Source organism: Trichomonas vaginalis, chromosome II (genome assembly GCF_026262505.1).
Source record: "Trichomonas vaginalis G3 chromosome II, whole genome shotgun sequence".
Lineage (NCBI taxonomy): Eukaryota > Parabasalia > Trichomonadida > Trichomonadidae > Trichomonas > Trichomonas vaginalis.
This window is the reverse complement of record NC_067204.1, coordinates 2,053,618-2,074,843: the sequence shown is the minus strand read 5'-3', so window position 1 is coordinate 2,074,843 and position 21,226 is coordinate 2,053,618. Positions and strand designations below refer to the sequence as shown.

At 32.8% G+C, this 21,226-nt stretch overlaps 2 protein-coding genes and 2 pseudogenes across 4 annotated transcripts, besides 6 other annotated features; all 4 read left to right on the top strand.

Moving 5' to 3' along the window:
- Window positions 1-2,883: part of a mobile genetic element that runs on past the window's edge.
- A 398-nt stretch (window positions 2,884-3,281) lies between these two features.
- Window positions 3,282-3,842: a mobile genetic element.
- Window positions 3,843-4,021: 179 nt separating this feature from the next.
- Window positions 4,022-4,786: a mobile genetic element.
- A 190-nt stretch (window positions 4,787-4,976) lies between these two features.
- Window positions 4,977-7,424: a mobile genetic element.
- Window positions 7,425-8,462: 1,038 nt separating this feature from the next.
- Window positions 8,463-10,937: a mobile genetic element.
- A 2,338-nt stretch (window positions 10,938-13,275) lies between these two features.
- TVAGG3_0469790 (protein of unknown function, DUF4106 family) lies at window positions 13,276-14,283 on the top strand (the record flags this gene model as incomplete). Its single annotated transcript, XM_051235459.1, has 1 exon — window positions 13,276-14,283. A coding segment is annotated over one exon (1,008 nt), but the record flags the coding sequence as incomplete, so codon positions are not given.
- Window positions 14,284-14,580: 297 nt separating this feature from the next.
- Window positions 14,581-21,226: part of a mobile genetic element that runs on past the window's edge.
- TVAGG3_0469780 lies at window positions 14,716-15,502 on the top strand (annotated as a pseudogene). The gene has a single exon. A coding segment is annotated over exon 1 (787 nt).
- Window positions 15,663-16,399, top strand: TVAGG3_0469770 (uncharacterized protein; the record flags this gene model as incomplete). The annotated part of the gene is made up of 1 exon (XM_051235458.1): window positions 15,663-16,399. A coding segment is annotated over one exon (737 nt), but the record flags the coding sequence as incomplete, so codon positions are not given.
- Window positions 19,498-20,340, top strand: TVAGG3_0469760 (annotated as a pseudogene). Its single transcript has one exon. A coding segment is annotated over exon 1 (843 nt).

Sequence of the window (21,226 nt, the reverse complement as noted above, 5' to 3'; positions counted from 1 at the left end):
AGACAAAATGAAACCAATAAATTGCAGTTTCATTTCCAACACACAAATCAAACGAACAAAATGCCAAACAATAAATCGCAGTTTCATTTCCAACACAAATCAAAGACACAATGACACAATTGATGCAGTTTTCATTCCAAAAAATCACACGAAATCAAAGTACAAACATTCAGTTCCAACATGACTAAACAATAAATGCAGTTTCATTTCCAAACACCAAATCAAAGACAAATTCGGAACATATAATGCAGTTTCATTCACTAGACGCACAAATGCACATTCAAACACAAATCAAAGACACAACATGAAACCAATAAATGCAGCTTCATTTCCAAAACACCATCCAAGACAAACTGCAAACAATAAATTGAGTCTTTATCCAAAACACAAATCAAAAGAACTGATAAACAATAAATGCGAGAATTCATTTCCACACAAATCACAGACAAATGACAATAAGATCAGTTTCAATTTCCAAACACAAATCAAGACACAAATGCAACACATAAATGCAGTTTCATTTCAAACACAAATCAAGACAAAGCACCAAAATCAGTTCATTAACAAGACAATGACAATAATGCAGTTTCATTTCGCCAACACAAATCAAAGACAAAAGAACAATAAATGCTCATTTCCAACACACAAATCAAAGACAAACTCAAACAGATAAATGCCGAGTTCATTTCACAAAACACAAATCAAAGACAAAATGCAAACAACTCAAATGCAGTTTCATTTTCCAAACACAAATCAAAGACAAAAATGCAACAATAAATCAGATTTCATTTCCAAACACAAATCAAAGACAAAAATGCAACCAACTAATGCAGTTTCATTTCCAAACCCAAATCAAAGACAAAATGAAAACAATAAATGCAGTTTCATTTCCAAACACAAATCAAAGACAAAACTGCCAACAAGTAAATTGCCAGTTTCATTTCACCCCCCCAATTCAAGCTAAATGCAAGCATAAAATCCCAGTTCATTCCAATCACAACAAAGGAAAAACAAAATAAATGGCAAGATCAACCTAAATCAAAGCAAAAGTGAGAATAAATGCAGAATTTCCCACCAATCAAGACACAAAGTGAAACCAATCAAGGTGCGACATAAAGTGCTCTACTTCCCCAAACACAAATCAAAGACTAACACTGCACCCAATCCAATAAAAGTCGCTCTCATTTCCCCAAACGACATAATCCTGCAGAGACAAAATGCAAACTAATACAATGCCAGTTCAGTTCGATATCCAACACACTAAAATAACAAGACAAAGATGCAACAATAATGCAGGTTTTCATTCCTCCAACAACCAACAAAAAATCAAAGACCAAATGCAACAATAAATGCCAGTTTCACATTCTCCAACAAAATCAAAGACAAAAATGAACCAATAAATGCAGAATTTCATTTCCAAAAACAACAAATCAAAGACAAAATGAAATCACAAGTAAATGCCACAGTTCATTATCCCAAACACAAACCAAAGACAAAATCGCAAACAATATCGCAGTTATCAAATCTTCCAAACACAAATCAAAGACAAAATGCAACAACTAAACTCGCAGTTTCATTTCCAAACACAAATCAGACAAACTGCCAACAATCTAAATGCGAGTTTCATTCCAAAACACAATATCAAAGTACAAAAATGCAAACAATAAATGCAGTTATCATTTCCAAACACAACATCAAGACAAAAATGCAACAATACAATGACATGTTCAATTTCCAAACACAAATCCCAAAGACAAAATCGAAACAATAAATGCCAGTTTCATTTCCAAACAAACCAAATCAAAGACCTAAAATGCAACAAATACAATTGCAGTATTCATTTCCCAAACAACAAATCACAAGACAAAAATTGCAACAATAAATACAGTTTCATTTCCAAACACAAATCAAAGACCAAACTGCACAATAAATGCGTTTCATTTCCCAAACCCACAAATCAAAGACAATAATTGCAACAATAATAGCAGTTTCATTTCCAAAGTCACAAACAACAGACAAAATGCAACAAGTAAATGCAAGTTTCCACTTTCCAACACAAATCAAAGACAAAAATGAAACAATACAATGAGTTTCATTTCCAAACACAAAATCAAAGACACAAATGGCAACAATAAATGCAGTTTCATTTCCAAAACACAAATCAAAGACAAAGCACAATAAATAGTTCTTCAACCACATCCAGACAAATCGACAATATGCAGTTTCATTCAAACACAAATCAAAAGAACAAAGTGCAAACAATTAAATGCAGTTTCATTTCAAATTCAAATCAAAGACCAAAATTGACAAACAATAAATGCCAGTTCATTCATTTCCAAACACCACAAATCAAAGACAGCACAAAAATGATCACACAATAACAGACAAATGACAACTATGCAGTTTCATTTCCAAACACAAATCAAAGACAAAATGCAGAACAATAAAATGAGTTCATTATCCAAACACAAATCAAAGACAAATAAAACAATCAAATGCAGTCTTCATTTCCAAACACAAATCAAAGAACAAAATGCAAAAATAAGTATGCAGATTCATTTCCAAAACCAAATCAAAGACAAAATGCACCCAATAAATGCGTATTTATTATTCTTATTTTATGACCAAAAGTTTGCCGAGACACAGAAAATCACAACGACAAAATGAAAACATTAGAGAATTGCAGTTTCATTTCCAAACAACCAATCAAAGCTAACAAACTGCAACAATAAGTCAAGAGTTATTTCCTAGACACAAATCAAAGACGGCAAATGAAACGGAATAACTTAAGTGAGAGTTCTTTCCACCAACAACAAAAATCCAAAGAAAAATGCAATACAATAGAAATCAGAATCATTTCTATTCACAACAATGACTCAAAATATAAGTGGTACACAATATAAACATGTGTTTCCAACACAATTAAAGCCACATCCAACACAAATAAGGAGTAGCTCAATAATCATGCATCAACATTAAAGATTCGGATAAATGGAACTGCTTAATAATTTTCAAATTTCCTTCAAACGAGCCGAGAAAAAGAACAACAAAAACTAAATGAATAACAATGACAATTGCAGTTCATTCCAAATATCAAAAATCAAAGTACAATATAAGTGCAAGACATAAATTGCTTTAAGAGTTTCATTCCAAACACAAGACCTCCAGACAACTACTGCGAACAAATAAGTGGATACTCAAACTTCCAAATATAGATTACAACAAGAGTATCAAAATCGCACTAAGCCAACAACAATGGCAAGATTTCCAAAGCTTGACAACAAAGACAAATGAACAATTATGCTGTCTCTCATTCCAAACACAAAATCCACTAAGACGAGAACTGCCTAACCATCAGTAAAGGGATTTACTCTTCTCCAAAACCCACAAAATAAGACAAAAATGAAACCAATAACAATGCCAGTCTTCATCTTCCAACTTAATCTAAAGACACAAAGCTTAAAACAAAATAAAGTGTCAGTGTCTCCTTTCCAAACACAAATCAATAACAAGATGCACACAAATAAAGTGGAGTTTTCTCCTCCAAACACATTAATCTTATTAGACATAATTGAAACAATAAATGCAGATTTCCACTTTCCAAAGTTACACCAAGTTATACCAAAGAAAGCAATAATGTATGTCCATTACACACCTCAAATAGCAATATTCCAGCATGGATTTCCTCTATAAACATATAGTACAAAGACAGTATAATGAAACAATAAGCAGAGAGTATCATTTCCAAACACATTTCAGAGACAAAATGAAACAATAAACTGTTGCAGTTTCCAACCATTATCACAAGCAACTAGAATCAATAAAAGCTTGCAAACACAAATAGAACAATAAATAAAAGAATGCTATGTATTCATATGTACCAACAACCTAAAATCAAAGAAATTACATAAATTTCATTCGATTTCACACAATCAGTGAATGACGAAGCATATTCAATGCATATTATCCAAACAAACCAAATGCAAAAGATCACAAAATACTAATGCAACTCTACAATTATAGTGGAGTTACTCCATCCGAAACACAAATTCTAAAGACAACAATTGAAAAACAATTTAATGCAGTTTCATTAATCCTCCTAAACACAAATTCCCAAACATGACATCATAAGAATATTGCAGTTCAACATCTTACAGTAAAATGTCCAGACTATACTCATTGTTGTTCACCACCAATCATAGACATAATGAACAATAAATGACAGTTTCATTTACCTTCAGATGACACAAAATCAAAACATAAATACATAATATCGCAAAGTTGTCATTCAAAAAGAATCAAAGACAAAATTGCGCAAGCAAATAAATGCAGTTTCATTCTCCAACAAAATCAAAGACAAATGAAAACAATATAAATTGCAGTTTCATTTCCAACACAAAAAAGTAAACACGAAAATGAACAGTAATAATGACAGTTTACAGTTTCCAAACACAATAATCTATAAGACCAATTAATGACCCATAACAATAATGCAGTATTCTTTCTCAACACACAAAATCATAATGACAAAAATGCACAAATAAATGCCAGTTTTCATTTTCCAAACACAAATCATAATAGAGGGCAAAACTCAACAATAAAATGCAGTTTCATTCTCACAAACACAATCCATGAAGAGCAGAAATGAACAAAAAGATGCAGGTTTCATTTTTCCAAAACACAAAATCAACTGACAAAATGAAACAAATAAATGCAGTTTAGTTTAACCAAACACCACAAAGAAAAATGACAAAAACAACCTAAAATGAGATTCAGTTTCAAAACAATAAAAACCCTTACGCCATAGGGAATTCGAGCACCTAACAAAATCAAAGACAAAAAAGCTCGCCAACCCAACTGAAGGGAGAGTTACATTTCCTCCACAATCGAAAGATGCAACGAACAGTTCTACCAACACAATAACAAATGACAAATAAACAAACATAGGGTTGCAATTCCAATATGCAGCAATTCAGAAGACAAAATAAACGCAAGTGAAGATGTGCAGTTTCATTTTCCAATAACACAAAGTACAAACCAAAATTGAACACATAAAGTGCCAGTTTGATTTTACCTAAACACTAAATCAAAGAAATAAGAGACAATATAAGTGGCAGAAGCTTTCATTTCCAAACACAAAATCAAAGATGCAAAATGAAACAATAAATAGGCAGTTATTTCATTATTCCAACACCAAATCAAGAACAGACATGCAACAATAAGATGCATGTTTCATTTCCAAACAACAAAATCAAAGATAAAATGCATAACAATAAATGCAGTTTTCATTTCACAGAATCAAAAAGATCAAAAGCACAAAAATGCCAGTTAAATATCACACAATCAAGCCATGAAACAATAATGCATCGATTCCAAACACAAATCAAGACAAATGCAATAAACAATTAAATGCAGTTTCATTTCCAAAAACACAAATCCAAAAGACAAATGCAACAATACAATGCAGTATTCATTTCCAAACACAAGATCAAAAGAGTAACTCAATAGGATGACGAATCATTCAAACACTAAATCAGTTTCAATGTTCGAAACAAAATTCATAAGGGGTATCTCAAGAAAGCAACTAAATGACAGTCATTTCAAACAAAATGTCAGACAAAATCAACAATAAGATGGCGCGTATATCATTTCAACACACAAAATCAAAGACAAAATGCAAACAATAAATCGCAGTTTCATGTTCCAAACACAAATCAAAGCAGACAAACCTAGCCAACAAAATAAGTGGAGCTCACGTTACTCACAATCCCAGAAAACAAGGCTAATGTCCAGTTATTTCAACCACAAGTCAACGCAAAAATGCAAACAATATAAATGCAGATTTCAGTTTCCAAACACAAATCAAAGACAAAATGCAACAATGTAAATGCAGTTATCAGTTTTCCAAACACAAATCAGAAGAAGACAAACTAGCCAACAATAAGTGAGCTTACATACCTCCAAACACCCAATCAAATGACAAAAGGACAAAAATCGTTCATTCCAAAACAAATCAAGAAATGACAATAAATTTCATTTCCAACACACAAATCAAAGTTAGCAAAAATAGCAACAATAATTATCAGTTTCATTTCCAAACACAAATCTAAGACAAACTCGCAACAATTAAGTGGAGTTTACATCTACCAAACACAAATACAAAGACAAAAATGACAACAATAAATGCAGTAATTTCTTTCCTAAACACAAATCAAGACAAAAATGCAACAATAAATGCGAGTTAACATTTCCAAACACAAATCAAAGATCTATCGCCCAAGTGATCAGCTGAACCCAACAATAAGCAATGGACAGAATGAACAAATCTTCAATTCCAACAAAAATCAAAGACAAAATGCAAACATAAATGCAGTTTCATTTCACAAACACAACCACAAAGACAAAATGCAACAATAAACATTCACTTTCCAACAGAACACAAACAATAAAGAAAATGAACAAAGATCTGGAGTATAACCTCCTCCAACTACACAATCAAGACAAATGAACAATAAACTCAGTTATTCAATTTTCCAAACACAAATTCAAAGACATACATGCTCAACAATACCAGTAGAGTTTACACTCTCACAACACAACCCATCAAAGAAGACAAAAATGCAACAATACAGTGGGTATTACTCCTACCAAACACAAGATCAAAACCAAATTGAACCAATAAATGCGCAGATTCATTCCAAACACAATATCAAAAGACAACATGCAATACATAAGTGGGAGTTTCACTCCTCCAAAAACCACAACCTCAAAACCAAAAAATGAGCCAAATAAGTGAGTTCTCCTTCAGTACAACAATCAAAGACAAAAATGAAACCAATAAATGCAGTTTGGCATTGCCAAACACATTCAAAGGACAAATAGGCAACAATAATGAGTTTCATATTAAACACAACAATCAAAACAAAATGCAAACAATAAATGCAGTTGGCATTTTCCAAACACAAAACTCAAAGGAACCAAAATGAGCAAACCAATAAATGCAGTTGTCATTTACAAACACAAATTCAAAGACAAATATGCAACAACTGGAAATAACCAGTTTCATTTCCACGACACAAATACAAAGACAAAATGCAACAATAAATGGCAGTTCATTTCCAAACACAAAGTCAAAGCACAAATGACAAACCAATAATATGCCACGTATATCATTCCTCAACAAACCAAATCAAAGACCCAAAATGCAACCAAGAAGTAACGAGCAGCTTTCATTTCCAAACACAAAATCAAAGACAACGAACTGCAACATAAAATAGCAGTTTCATTCCAAACACAAATCAAAAGGAACAAAACTCAAACAAATAAACGTGCAGATGTTCCCTCAAACACAATATCAAAGACAAAATGCCAACAACTAAATGCAGATCTCATTTCAAACCCAAATAAACCAACATGCAACAATAGAATTACGCCGTCAATCCCTGCATCACTTCAAACTCCGCAAATGAATGTTCTTTCCCACACAAATTTCATCTAAAACAAAATCTCCATAACTAATAATATTGCAGTCTGCATCTAAACCACAATCTAGTGCCAAAGTGCTTATATTACCAAATAACAATAAGTGGCACACGTCTTTCAAACACCAATATATATTCTAAACGATAAACTGCTAAAACTGCCAATTCTCAACTTTACACACTTCGTATTTGATGATATCAGCTACAAAGACTACCGAGCAGACCAAGTTACCAGTAGCATCCTAATGAAGTATCTCAGAACTTTATCTAACTCAATTTCTAATCAAATTTCAATCCGCAATATCTTCCTTAAACCATGATCTACAAATAGCTCTGGAACATTCAGTGCCACAAGCTTTCTCCTATATTTATTTCCAAAATTATATTTATTCGCGACAGCATAAAACTAATCGTTAGATAAAAGCTGCGAACTTATTATTGATCAAGGTCTTTCGATGAAATAAAAATATATAGCGAAGGATCATTCAATCGTCACTAAAACTCGAGATCAACAAATACTCAGGATGGACTTATAAGCATTTTAACATTTCACAATCAATTCCACATTTTAACAGATGTATTAACTGCATTTAACAGAGCGTACCTTGGTAAGATCAACTTAAACGCCATACCAGATATTTAACAATCTATTTATATCGGATAAACAACCTACTGAACCTTTGTATGAATGTAAAGGTCGCTGTGTCAGAACGATTATATGTCTACTGTAAAACTAGACATAACTCATAAACGCGGACCTCTAACAACTGAATATTCTCAGAAATAACTTAGAGGATAATCAGAATTCAATCGAATATATCCTCCAATTGATATTGAAGTGATAAATATACGTGTAGTCCGAAGCCACGTCTTAAATTTCAGTCATAAACATATCAGAAAGTCAATAGTAATCAATGCTAACAACCCGCTGGACTTATATGTTCAATTCATATAACAAAAGTCCAACACTGCTAAGAGTATCTGTCAAATATCGAAATTGATCTTATTAATGAAAATGTTAGAATTTTTATCAAAGATCAATTTTATTACCCAAAGCCACAAAAATGATAATTGCCTAGTTATTTTTTGGAATTGGAACGTTTCATTCGGTTTGCACGGGGTATTTCATCACATTGGTTTTATTATATCGGAACTTCAAAGTCTTCCTGTATCAATTAATGAATGGCAATTATTAAATTTGTCAATTTTTGACAAGGCAACTCAAACCGTATCTACCTTTTTACATATAAATCATGACGGGAAAGAACAGGAAAACTGATTATCACAAGAGTATTTAGTATTTATGGAGTATGATAACTGATATTAAAATTCCTTTATCAACATTTGATGTCTATTAACAACTGAATTTTCGAAAAGCCAACTTTCAAGGCTCAATTTATAAAGAAAAGGAGAGCAAACATATTGACTGAGATGCAATATCACTTTATTGCAAGCATTAGTTTAAGAATTTCAAGAAAAAAAATGTGATCCAAAAGATTCTTAACATAAAATTCTTTTAAATTATTATGCGCTATCTCCATTTTCATAGCCAGAAGAAGTTTTTGATTATGCGTTCTGTAATAAAATTAAATGCAATTTCAAGAATACAAATGAATTTGCAAAATACTTTATTTAAAACATGGAAGCAACAACGCTATAAATTCAATCAAGGCAAGGCTCAAAGTATTCGACAATATTATTATCTAATAATGGCGTAGAATCGTACAACAAAAAGTGGTTAAATACAAATATTGATATATTCACACATCCACCAATTTTTAAAGCGGACACACTTTAATGAAGTGGGATTTAGCGATTTTTGCATCGATATGCACGGGCAGATAAACACAAGTGACATTCATAACAGTAATTATTTCATAAATTGAAAAAAAATAAATGAAAGAGATTCAGTTATTTGAAAGACATTTGGTCTGGAAATATCATTAATGTCTGAGGATATAATGAAAAAATATTAAGGATTTGTCCAAACATTCTTGGTAATTGATTTCAGGAGATATTGAAATTTGAAAGGTATCATGTCAAGTGCATCAAATACTTAGATGGACAATTCAATAATTTAGGAAGAAACAAAATAAATGAAAAGATTAGAAAACATTGAAATTGCCGAAGATGATTATTTCAATAATATGTAACATGATTTCTATTCAACTTTATCGTTATATAATAAACATTTTTATGATTTTTTTAATATTTTTTATAAGTAGATTGAAATATTTGATGACAAGATGATACTATTATATATACATTTAATGTACTTACCAATATTCTTCATGCTATGAATTCGAAATTAAAAATGACAAGTCTTTCATTCCTTAATTAGAAAGTCTCCAATATTTTGTCTATTTTTTTCTATCATTCTTTTCTATTTTTTTCCACCATTTAAAATTTCTTAAATTTAAGATATATCAAATTATTATCATTTTATCTTTCTGCAACGATTTAACCACTCGGGATAAGTATATGAATCATTATTGTTTAAATATTTCTAAATATTTTTAAATACAATAATTTAAACTGAACCAAATTAATTGATAACTTTAACTCAATCAAATAAAATATTAATCATGAATATTTTATATAGAAAGCTTTATTTTTTTTCTCAATTTTTTATTTCAATTCAATTCTCTAAACTTTTCTTACTATGTAAAAATACGTATTATCTATAGTAATTAAAATAACAATACCAGGTTTATTCGATCTCAGTACTTCAAAAAAACTAAAATTACTTAACTTAAAAAAGATTCTCTTTAGTCAACTTTCTTTTTGAATCTACTAAAAGTTTTTACTGTTGCTTTCTATATATTAAGTATTTGATTTCTTGTAGTAAAGAAAATCGCGGACGTTTATTTATTAGGCAATACTCGAACATTGACCTTACATATACTTACAATTGTTAATTATATTTCAACAGACGCTATTTCTATTACTCCACTTGTCGGACTTAAAATGCTATATATGTTAAAGACTACAACTAAAGTCTTTTAAATTTTAATGACAACCATTTTTTTGAAGTTAAAGTAGTAATACATATCGATTTTTTCATACCGAATTTACAAGAATTGAGCTATCAAAGTATTCATTAGCGTGGAAACATCGTGCATTTTTATCTATTACACTGAAAATTTATTAAAGATAAAGCAATCTGAGTTTTTTTGAAAAAATTAATGTCACTACACAGGATAAGAGCGTTAACGATGACCCCGGAACAAGTTACAGCTCGTTCTGAAAGTCGGTAATGAAACATTATAATAGAATTTCATCAAAAAAAACGTATTGAAAGAAATTAGTCAAACATGTAATCGTAGAGGCATAATACCAAAATAATTCGCTTCACATTATTGACATTATTGTGAGAATCTTCCTCACAATTTTTAGACCAAACGTACAAAAAAAAGTGCCAAAATGTGGGAAATTGTGAGCAATGTTTATCATCTCGATTAATCCCAATGGGAAATCACTTCCCACATCTAAACTTTTAGGGTGATCCCACTAATTTATTAAAATTGTCATCACGACACTCTATCCTGGCATACTACTTTCAACATTAAAGAAAGTTTGCTTGTCTAATGCGATGATGATTTTCATACGCATCTGGAATACATTGAATCTAACATTTAAAGCTCGCTAACAACCTAAAGCACAAATAACAAAAATGATCTGCTAAACTGATGCAGGCAGCTCAAGCGCACCAAGGGAGGCGTTTTTCCTGAAATTGGGGCGATCTTCCGTGAGATCTCAGGAGCGAAGATTCGGGCAACCCAACCCGGCTTCAAGCATGTAACATTCCTTTTGCTTGTAGGCCATACATTTTTAAACCGCCTCTAACTTCATCTCACCAATTATCGGCATTCATTATATATATGAATATTTAGACAATAAACCATTGTTGTTGATCGAAATTTGGAGCTAATTTATTGTTAAAATAAAAAAATTAAGAAAAAAATTTGTCATTTTCTTTGATATGTTATATATTCTGAAAATCTACCCTTATAAATATATCATTAATTTTATCCCATTTTAATATTTATGATATCAAATGCGAAAATCAAAAAAAAAAATTATTACTGTCTCACTCTCGAAACTCAATTCATTTTAATCTTGGCATACAGGACCATCCCATTAATGCCAAAAAATTGTTTTTTTCTTAATAATAATATAAGGATCAACTATTTGATTTTGCTTCTTAATTAAAATTTAGCTTTTATATCACCACTAATCATTAATATTCTTAAGTAAGAATTTATATTTTCACTTCTATTAATTTGTTGCTAAATCGAATATTTTTTTTTTCAAACAAATTTTAACTATTTTTTGATATAAATGTACCACACTATTTCTACTTAATTTGATAAATGGTCAAAAAAAAAAAAGATAGTGGGGCTTCAGTGCTGCGCCCTTCTAGCCCCTTAAGAAATTTTGCCCAAGACCCAAAGAGGAGACCCGAAACCCCAGCCGACCAGCGTTGGACTTTTTTGTAGAGCACTCAAAAATAAGCTAATACTTTTGTTCCGACAAGTAAGGGTCTATCGTGACGCTACAGAAAAGTGACGGGACGTATATACCAAAAGGAAGTATACTTTGAGAAGGCCTTCCCCCCCTTTTTAAAAACAAGATAGCGACGGTTATTTTACAAAACTGACAACACTTGACCGAGTTAGTTTTGGTGGCTGAACAAAAGTCTGTCATATAAACATCTGTCAAAAAACCGTTTTTTACTTCTACTTAAAATGCCGACGTAAGCGTTACGAAAGAATATACGTAAGAGGAAGCGAGCATTGAAACATTCCAAATAAGTTAAACTGAACCAACAACAACAGTTGCAAACAACAAATGATGAATTGACCCACTATGTTTGCAACCAAATGTCAAGCAACCCTATGCTTTTAAACCGAGTATTATTGGTGCACAGAGGTGAGGTTTAAGAGCTGGCATCTTTTAGCTAAAATGGCAGGCTATGGGTGGGCTGCAGGGAAAACCGGGACAGCTTATAACCTCAAAGTCAAATTGTTCTAGTTCACTCAAAAAACAAATAAACAGATGTCAAAAAGGTCAAAACCATAGACATTACAGAAACCACCACAATAAGTGAAAACGAAAGAAAACTAGAATATGAACACCTAGACACACATAACGGAAACTCAATGAGAGTTAAAACCCTAGAGAAAAAGAAGCAAAGAAAGAATACAAACGTGAAACAACTAAGTAACAGAGAATATGCTGTAAACAACTTACTTTGTGGGTGTCAGAAAAAAGCAGCAGAAGTAGCAAAAATGGAACAACGATGTTATAAATTTGGGAAAAACCATACTACTCAATATAAAGTACTGAAGATGAATGAAATAAAACAAAAAGCCATGAATACATATATGGATAGCGGATGAGTTATAAAAATAGAAGTTGAAGCAAATGTAAAGGCATGAAAAACTTTTTAACAGTTGCAAACCAAACCGTTACAGTATGAAAAACTTAGCACAGAAAGTAAAATAACGACGCAGCCATGCAAAAGGCAATTGAAAAAGCTGCGAATAATAAAAAAGTAATATGCTGTTATTATGCCAAGCCAACGCCAAAGCGCAACCCAACTAATAGGGTCATAAGGACAAAAAAATAACAAGCGGATGAAAACAGTTCGTAAATGAAGCTTTAATGAAATGCTGACTTTAAGAACGCCTTTCGAAAGCTCTTTAAGGTGAAACTAGTGAACGACTTCTCATCTGGAAAGAAACTGAAGTCTGAAGGTTTCGACAAAGAGTTAAGAGAAGTAGCACAAAATATGACGAAAATAACAGATGCAGCAACGAGACAGGCAGTTCAAAGTGCCTATGACGCCGTTAGAGCAACTGTTGTGGAAAGTCAAGAAAAAGAGTTACAACAGACCAAAACAGACCTAGTAAATGCTTTCTTAAAAACGAAAAGTCAGGTAGGACATTATGCTGCAGATGGAACATATGTGCCAGCTGGTGGAACTTATATACCAGCTGGTGGAACTTATATACTAGCTAGTGGAACTTATATACCACCAAACCCTCCAAGAGAAGCACCTGCACCAGGACTACCTAAAACATTTACATCGTCACATGGACACAGACACAGGCATGCACCAAAACCAACAGTTCAAAATCCAGCACAGCAACCAACAGTTCAAAATCCAGCACCACAACCAACAGTTCAAAACACTGCACAGCAACAACCACAAACAGAGCAAGGACATAAAAGAAGTAGAGAACAAGGAAACCAAGAATTCTTAAAAATGCTTAAGGAAAATTATGGTTACCCAGATACTCTTGACTTTAGTGACAGATATAAAGAAGCTATTAGAAAGTTCAAGGAAGGAAATACTGACCCGAACCTATTTAGCTTTATGGTTCAGCACCAAATGGGATATAATTTCAAACCTGGAAAATACAAGCTCGCTAAGGGATATGATTTAATAGCATATCATCCAAATGACATGACTGAATTTACTCCGAGATATTTGGTGTCAGAGCTAAATGATAATTCAACTCTCTTCATGAAACGCGTAAAAAATAGAGACGGAACGAAAGAAGAAAGGGTTATGAATGCGGATGACTTAAATAGGGAACTTGTTAAAAACGGTCTCGGAATATATGAAATGCCAGCAGATGAGGTACAAGAAACTCCACAGGAAGAAGTTCAGATACAACCAGACATGGAAGAAATAGTTCAGCAACAACAGCTAGAAGAGCCAGAAGGAAACGAACAAGTCCCTCCTTTGGAAACTAACTTCACAGAACTAGATGAAGATTTGGAACAGCCGAAAAATCTTGACCCTCAACAAGTGTATGCGGGGAATATGGAATCTTTCCAAGAGTCTAAGAAAAATTCAGCTGACATAGTAGAAGAATATCGAAAAATGTTCGCCGACATACAAAAGACTCCAACATCAGATGAAAATATTCAGCATAGAATGGAAGAACTGAAAGAAAGTGTACGCAAATACAACAATCCTTTTTACTTACGACCATATAACGTTCAATCTTTGGCTGAACTCGGTGAAAATAAAAGGTTAAATTTCACCAAAACATATAGAAATGAAACATTGTTTAAAGTTCATTCAGAACCTAACCAATATGGAAACAAACCTACTTTTGTTTCTGCAGACTATGGAACTACAATGAGATGGGGTCATAAAGCTAATCCGGATAGGTGGTTCATAAACTTACAACCACAATTCCAAGAAGTTGTAGACGCAATGGAAGTGAATGGTGAACCAGATATAGCTGGTATTTTCAGCGCGGCTTTAATGCCATTGAAAAGATATGAAACATGCAGATATTTTGGACCAGTATGAAATGAACATGGCTGATGGAAATATAACACCTGACGTTCTAAAACATTTATCTCAAAGAACTACACAGAACCATAAAGATGGTATATTTGGTGAAGAGTTTAGAAAGAAAGTTAGGGAGATAGAAGGAAGAGAACCTATTGTACATGACCTTGCAAACGAAAGTTTGCAAAATGTCATAAAAACTTACTTTGCAGACAATGAACCGAGAAGGGATGAATATTTAAGAAAACTCAAATGGACAGTACCAAATGAAATGTTAGTATTGAAAAACATGTTCCTTGACAAAATAAAACCAACTACAGAAATAAATGACGCAAGACTGAAACATTGGGTAAAAGCTTTCCCATTCACAAAAGATATTATTGGTAACATGGAAAGAAAACCAGAATGGCTACAAAAACATATATTTGGAAACGAGCATATTCCATATGGACAAGCTATATTTGAAGAGCTTGAACCGGAAACTCAGGAAAGAGTCATGCAAACAATAAGCGACGACTCAAATACAAACTATGACAAAATCTTTCTAGGATATAGGTTACCTGAGATGGGCGACCAGAGCCCAAAGGCAAAAAGGACATGGGAAATTTACAACATACTAGGTGAACATGAGGCAAAGATGCAACAACTTGAAGCAGAGGGCAAGTTACCAAAAGCGACACCAAAGAAGAAGAGTAGAACAAAGTGAAAGTAGTGAAGAAGTAACTTCATCTAGTGAAAGTAGTGGCAATGAAGGAAAAAGAAGAGTTAAAGATTCAGTTGAAAACTCAGCCAGGAAGAAAGTAAAGCTTGGTACGAAACAATTATGACAAATAAATCCAACTATTCTATATTTTTACCCATATGAAATGTACGCCGCTCAGAATATAACGCCAACAGTTTTGGATGCCATGAACGGAAATGTTTCCGAATGGTATAACGAATGCGACAATGCCATTAGAAGGTCAGAAATAGTTCCTGGAACTTACGAATATACAACTGCTGTTTCTTATGGAAACGTAGGTGAGTTTGGAGAAGGTTCTTCAACAACAGTAGATATTGCTTGCGACAGGTTTCATATTATTTCTATTGACAACTCATTCTTATACGTGGAACAAGACATTGAAATAAAACCTTCTGCCAAGTTGTCTGACAAGAAAGGTTGCAATGGAATTTTCTATGTCGGATACCAATATGCTCCAGAAGTTTTCATGGGATATAAGATATATTCTAACTCTGACTTAGTTCAAACAGTAACATGGGCAAACTATGAATGGTTCGCTTTGAGAAACTCAGTACAACCACAAGCTAGAGAACAAACAGACCAGTATGCAACTATTGAGAAAATAAGAAGACTTGACCCTAACGTTCCAGGAGTTTATGTTAACCTTTCTGGTTCAGATGGAACTGCTGCCACTAAAGTAAAACTGAAACTTAGAGTTCCTTTGTCATCTTTCCTCATCTTCAGGTTTTTAAGATACTTGCCAAACTGGGCAGGAAAAATTTCTATTGAACTTACTCCAAGCAAAAATAACTTAGTCATTGCACCAACACAAGACCCATTCAGCATTACTGTAGCTGGAACTGGTGGAGCCAAGTTCTGTGACTTTTGCAAAGACAAAGTTGACTTAGACTTTTGGTTTCTCAAACTTCAACAATGAAGTAAACTATTATTTCAATGCTGCTGGAACTGCTTGGGACCCAGTTAAGTTCACATGCGAAAAATTTGAATGCAAGAGAATAGAAAGCAGACTTGCAGTCTATATGTTGGACCCAGATATTTCAAATGCTTTAGCTGCCAAATATATTGCAGTTCCACTTATGTTCCCTATACACCAAATATCTGTCAAAGACTTTGCAGGTGAAGTTGGAAACCAAAGTGCTGACCCAGGTGCAAGAACAGATATTGCTTTAACAACTGCAATGAAACATGCAGATACTATGTTTGTACTGTTCAGACGAACTATAAATGACTATTCTTGTTTCTACAACCCCGGTATTAAATATCATATAAACATAGATGGCAAATATTATCCAAGAGAAGAATATTCTACAGTTGAGGATATGAGGTCATACAACTTGACATTAGATGCTATGAACTTTAACAACAACTTCACAACAACCATTAACCCTGAAATGCAAAGTTCTATTATGCCATATGTGAAAAGTATGGACTCATACAGGAGGTCAAAAAACTCAATATACAAATGGAGACCGTTCAAACTTTTGGCTTGGCATTCCATTTGCTGACTCAGAAGACTTTATGGGTGGTATTTCAACTGTTGGTACAGTTCAAATACAATATACTGGTGACAGAGACGGTCCAGATGAACTGAGAGCAAAGAAGTTTACAAAACCAATAGCACTTTTCACGGAAGATGCTCTTTTGAAGATTCGTTCGATGAAACCTGCTGGGGCTCCTCAGATTGGCATAACGACAGCTTCCATCGAGCAGATTTTGGCAGCAGGTCAGTAAGTTGTTCTTGAACTGACTTCTCTCCGTCAAATATTGACAGTACGCCAGTTTTGACATAATATTGTATTATAAACTTTCCTTTAGAAATATCTGTAAGTTTTGAAGTTATATTTTTGTCTGCTTCAAGAACTTTCACCATTTCAGTTATACCAACTTTCTTTGCTTTATGAAAATATTTAGGTTCAGCAAATATTGCTATTCTATAACATTTACCATTGTTTGTATAAAGAACTATTCTGTCAATGTATTTGTATTGTTTGTGTGTGTAAACTTTGTTCTGCTTCAATTCGAAGAGATACTCGAATACGTCCATCTTTTTATTCTAAGTAAAATGTCATTTCCGAAAAATAGAAGCGTGAGTGTTTCAAAAGGTTTAATGGCGGTGGCAGATGTGAAGTTAAATTCACCAACTCAAACAAACAGTCAAAGTGTTATTGTCAATGTCAAAGACAGAGATGTTGAAGTGGGGAAACCATACGAAGACGAAGATGGTATAACAATTGTTCCTGTAAAAGAACCAACATATCCTGAAGTTAGCAGAGACTTAAGTTCTGTTGCAGATATTCGAAATGACTACCAACAACTGAAAGACAAACTTCAAACTCAGAGAGAAGATTTGTCAAGCTTTAGGTATAATGTTAAACTTGGTCGAACACAACCCTGTAAAAGTGAACTCATATGTCATTGCACCTCATGAAGTTTTGAAAGAACTATTGAAACTTTTGACAGAGGCAGACGATATAAACATCAAAGAAATAGAACCCGACATTAGTTGCTGTGGTGTTTCATATAATGTCATTGACAAGATATACGTTATGAAAGGAGGTGAAACGTTGAACTTAAAGTATAGTTTCCCAGACGTCATAAAAAATATTTGACGACCACAACATTTCATTAAAATTTATTTGCTAAGTAAAAATGTCAAAACTTCTTGAAAGATGTTTGAAGAAAAATAATATAGACTTTATTTCATGTAAAGGACTTTACACACTTTTGAACGATATGAAAGACCCTGTTTTGTTTGTTCGTGTAGACAAAGGAAAGTTCTATGTCTTTACAAAATATTTGAACTTCTTAGACAGAGAACTTCAAGAAACGCCATGTGAAAGTTTAGATGAAGTTCTTCTCCACTTTCAGAAAAACTTTTAAATATATATAATGGCAGAAGATATAATGGTTTATACTATTACGACTAAAAACCCTGAGTCATATAATTCTATAACAACAAACTTACAAAGTCCTCAAGGACGATATTGTAAACTAACTTTAAACACAATGACGACTAAAGCCTGTTTTGCTCTTTTGACACCAGAAGACTTTATTGTGTGAATGGTAAAAAATACTCCTTTGAAGATACTTACTCAGATATACCACCAACAGGTTTTGTTGACTTATTTAATACTTTAAGTACAGGTGTAACATGTGCTGCAACTAGAGCAGGTTTCATTATGTTTGGATGTCCGACTGAGTTTACTATAAACAATATGAGCTATAATACAAAACTTATTTCTGGTTTTTACTACCAACAGTTTCCTATAACAGGAAAAGGTGTCATACAAGGAATGTCTATTCCATTGACATTAAGCACACCAATCTTATATATTGTTTCAAACTTAGGTTCAAAGTGTTATTCGAATGTCGACAGAAACTATTATGACCAAAAGATACTTATGCGTATAAACAATACTTTCTCTGCTGGTTTGCCTATTGTTTCATTCGAATGCAGAATTTTCAACCTTAGTGAACTCAAACACTTTGGCAAGTATAACGTTGACATTAGTTGACGCAAACTTTGTTCCTGTAAAACTTTTATGTCCTATGTATTGTCAATGACGGCAGAAAGTTTCGAATTGGAAGATGCAACTGGTGAAAGTATTGTATTACAAGACAACTTCAACAACAAATAGCTCAAGAACAACAAATGCAACAAATGCAACAACAAAGTCAAGAAATAAAAAAAAATATTTTTTTTTTATTTTTATAAAAATGTACAGAATAGATGTTTCAGATTTTTATGACTTCCAAGCATTCAGAAATATGTGTCCATTTCGAGAACTATAACAAAGGCAGTCGGGAATTTGAAACGTTTAGTCATTTATGTCGACTCTGCCCCAGAATGTTATGTCATGAAAGAATGGGATGTAGTCTTTAACAAACCTAAAGCGACAATAGTTTCAGAACAAGAATGTAGACAGAAACTTAAGAAAATAAAAGTTGTACAAGTTGGAATGAAGATGTTAGATGCTTGGGATATCTTATTGTCAAAGTTAGAAGATTTTTCAGTTCGAGGTATAAAGTTCTATACACCTTCTCCAAACTTCTATTCTATCTTCACTGGATATAAATACGAACAAGTAGAATGGAAAGAAAATATTATAGAAGCTTGGTTAGACCATGTCAAAGAAATTATATGCAATGGAAACGAAAGAGTCTATGAGTATATCTTATGTTGGTTTGCAAACATCTTACAACATCCAAGTGCTAAAAATGAAACTGCTCTCATTATAATTGGAAAACAAGGAACTGGTAAGAACACATTCTTTACAGATATCTTATGCAAACTATTAGAGGGCTATTCGAATCCGAATATGACAAACTTAGAAAACATCTGTGGCAAGTTTAACTCCTCAATAGAGAATATGAAACTTATTAGTTTGCAATGAACTTCAAAGTATAGATACAACAAAAGTTTTGAACTCAGATGCTTTGAAGAGTCTTATAACAGACAAAGTTGGAGTTGTTGAAAGAAAATATAAAGACCAAAGAGTTTGTGAAAATGTTGCAAACTTCATTATGGTTTCAAACAATCTGTTCCGATGAAGTTAGAAAGTTCTGACAGAAGATATGTAGTTGTCAGAACGTCAGATTCTCATATGCAAGATACAGAATATTTTGACGACTTAGCAGAAACTTTGACATCTGACTTTTACAACCACTTGTTCTCATATTTTATGACATTAGATATTTCAAAGTTCAATCCAAGACAAATTCCACATACCGAAGAGAGACAAACATTGTTAGAAGCAAACAAGAGTGTATATGAACTGTTCATAGATGAAACTGACTTTGAGTGTTAGATGAAAGGTCATTGTACGATTCGTATAAACAATTATGTCAAGAATATGGTTATTATGACAGCTTCTAAACGAACATTCTTGGCAAATGTCAAAAGTCTTTTAGATGTCAGAATGTGTATATACAAAGAAATAATTTTTCTGAGTAAATTTTTAAAAAAAATATTTTTTTATCCGATAGAAAAGATGACGAAATATATTCAGTAAATAAGTACATGTCAGGACTTAAAGAAGAACTAGACCCATTCACATATTTGAATGTTTACTTCTACCATTTTGAAAAGTCTTTCATTCAGCAAAGTTTGGAACATCGAACCAGTTAAGTTTGCTATTGTGACTAAAAATGGTGCGAAATTTGAAGACTTAGAGATAGAAGGTTTGTTAGCAGTCAAAGAAAGTTTTGACAGAAGGTTCTCAAACCTTAAAGAAGGCAAAGCATACAAACTTGTTATACCTTATGAACCAAAGAAAGCAGACGACTGAATATTTATGAGTCTAAGATAGTTGAAGTTCAAGGTAAATTGGGTAAAAAGATTTTAGAGTCTAAGCCAGTGTTTGCTCCTAAAGAGGAAGAGAACATTGACATTGACCCAGAAATGTTCTAAAAATAAAATTTTATTTTACATGTCAAATTTCTTTTTCTCTGGAACTGGTTTCAGGTTCTTTCTTCTCTTCTTCTACTTTCTTTTCTTTCTTTTCTTTCTTCTTCTTTTCTGGTGGAGTTATGTCAAATTTCTCCGAACCATATTTATGTAAAAGTTCTTTGTCCTTTAATAGATCTATTTCTGTTTTCTATTTCATCTTCAAGAACAGCGCATGTGTCTTCTTTGCATTCTAAGAACTTTTGTTGGACTTCATCTTTCCAATCGGTGTCATCTCTGTC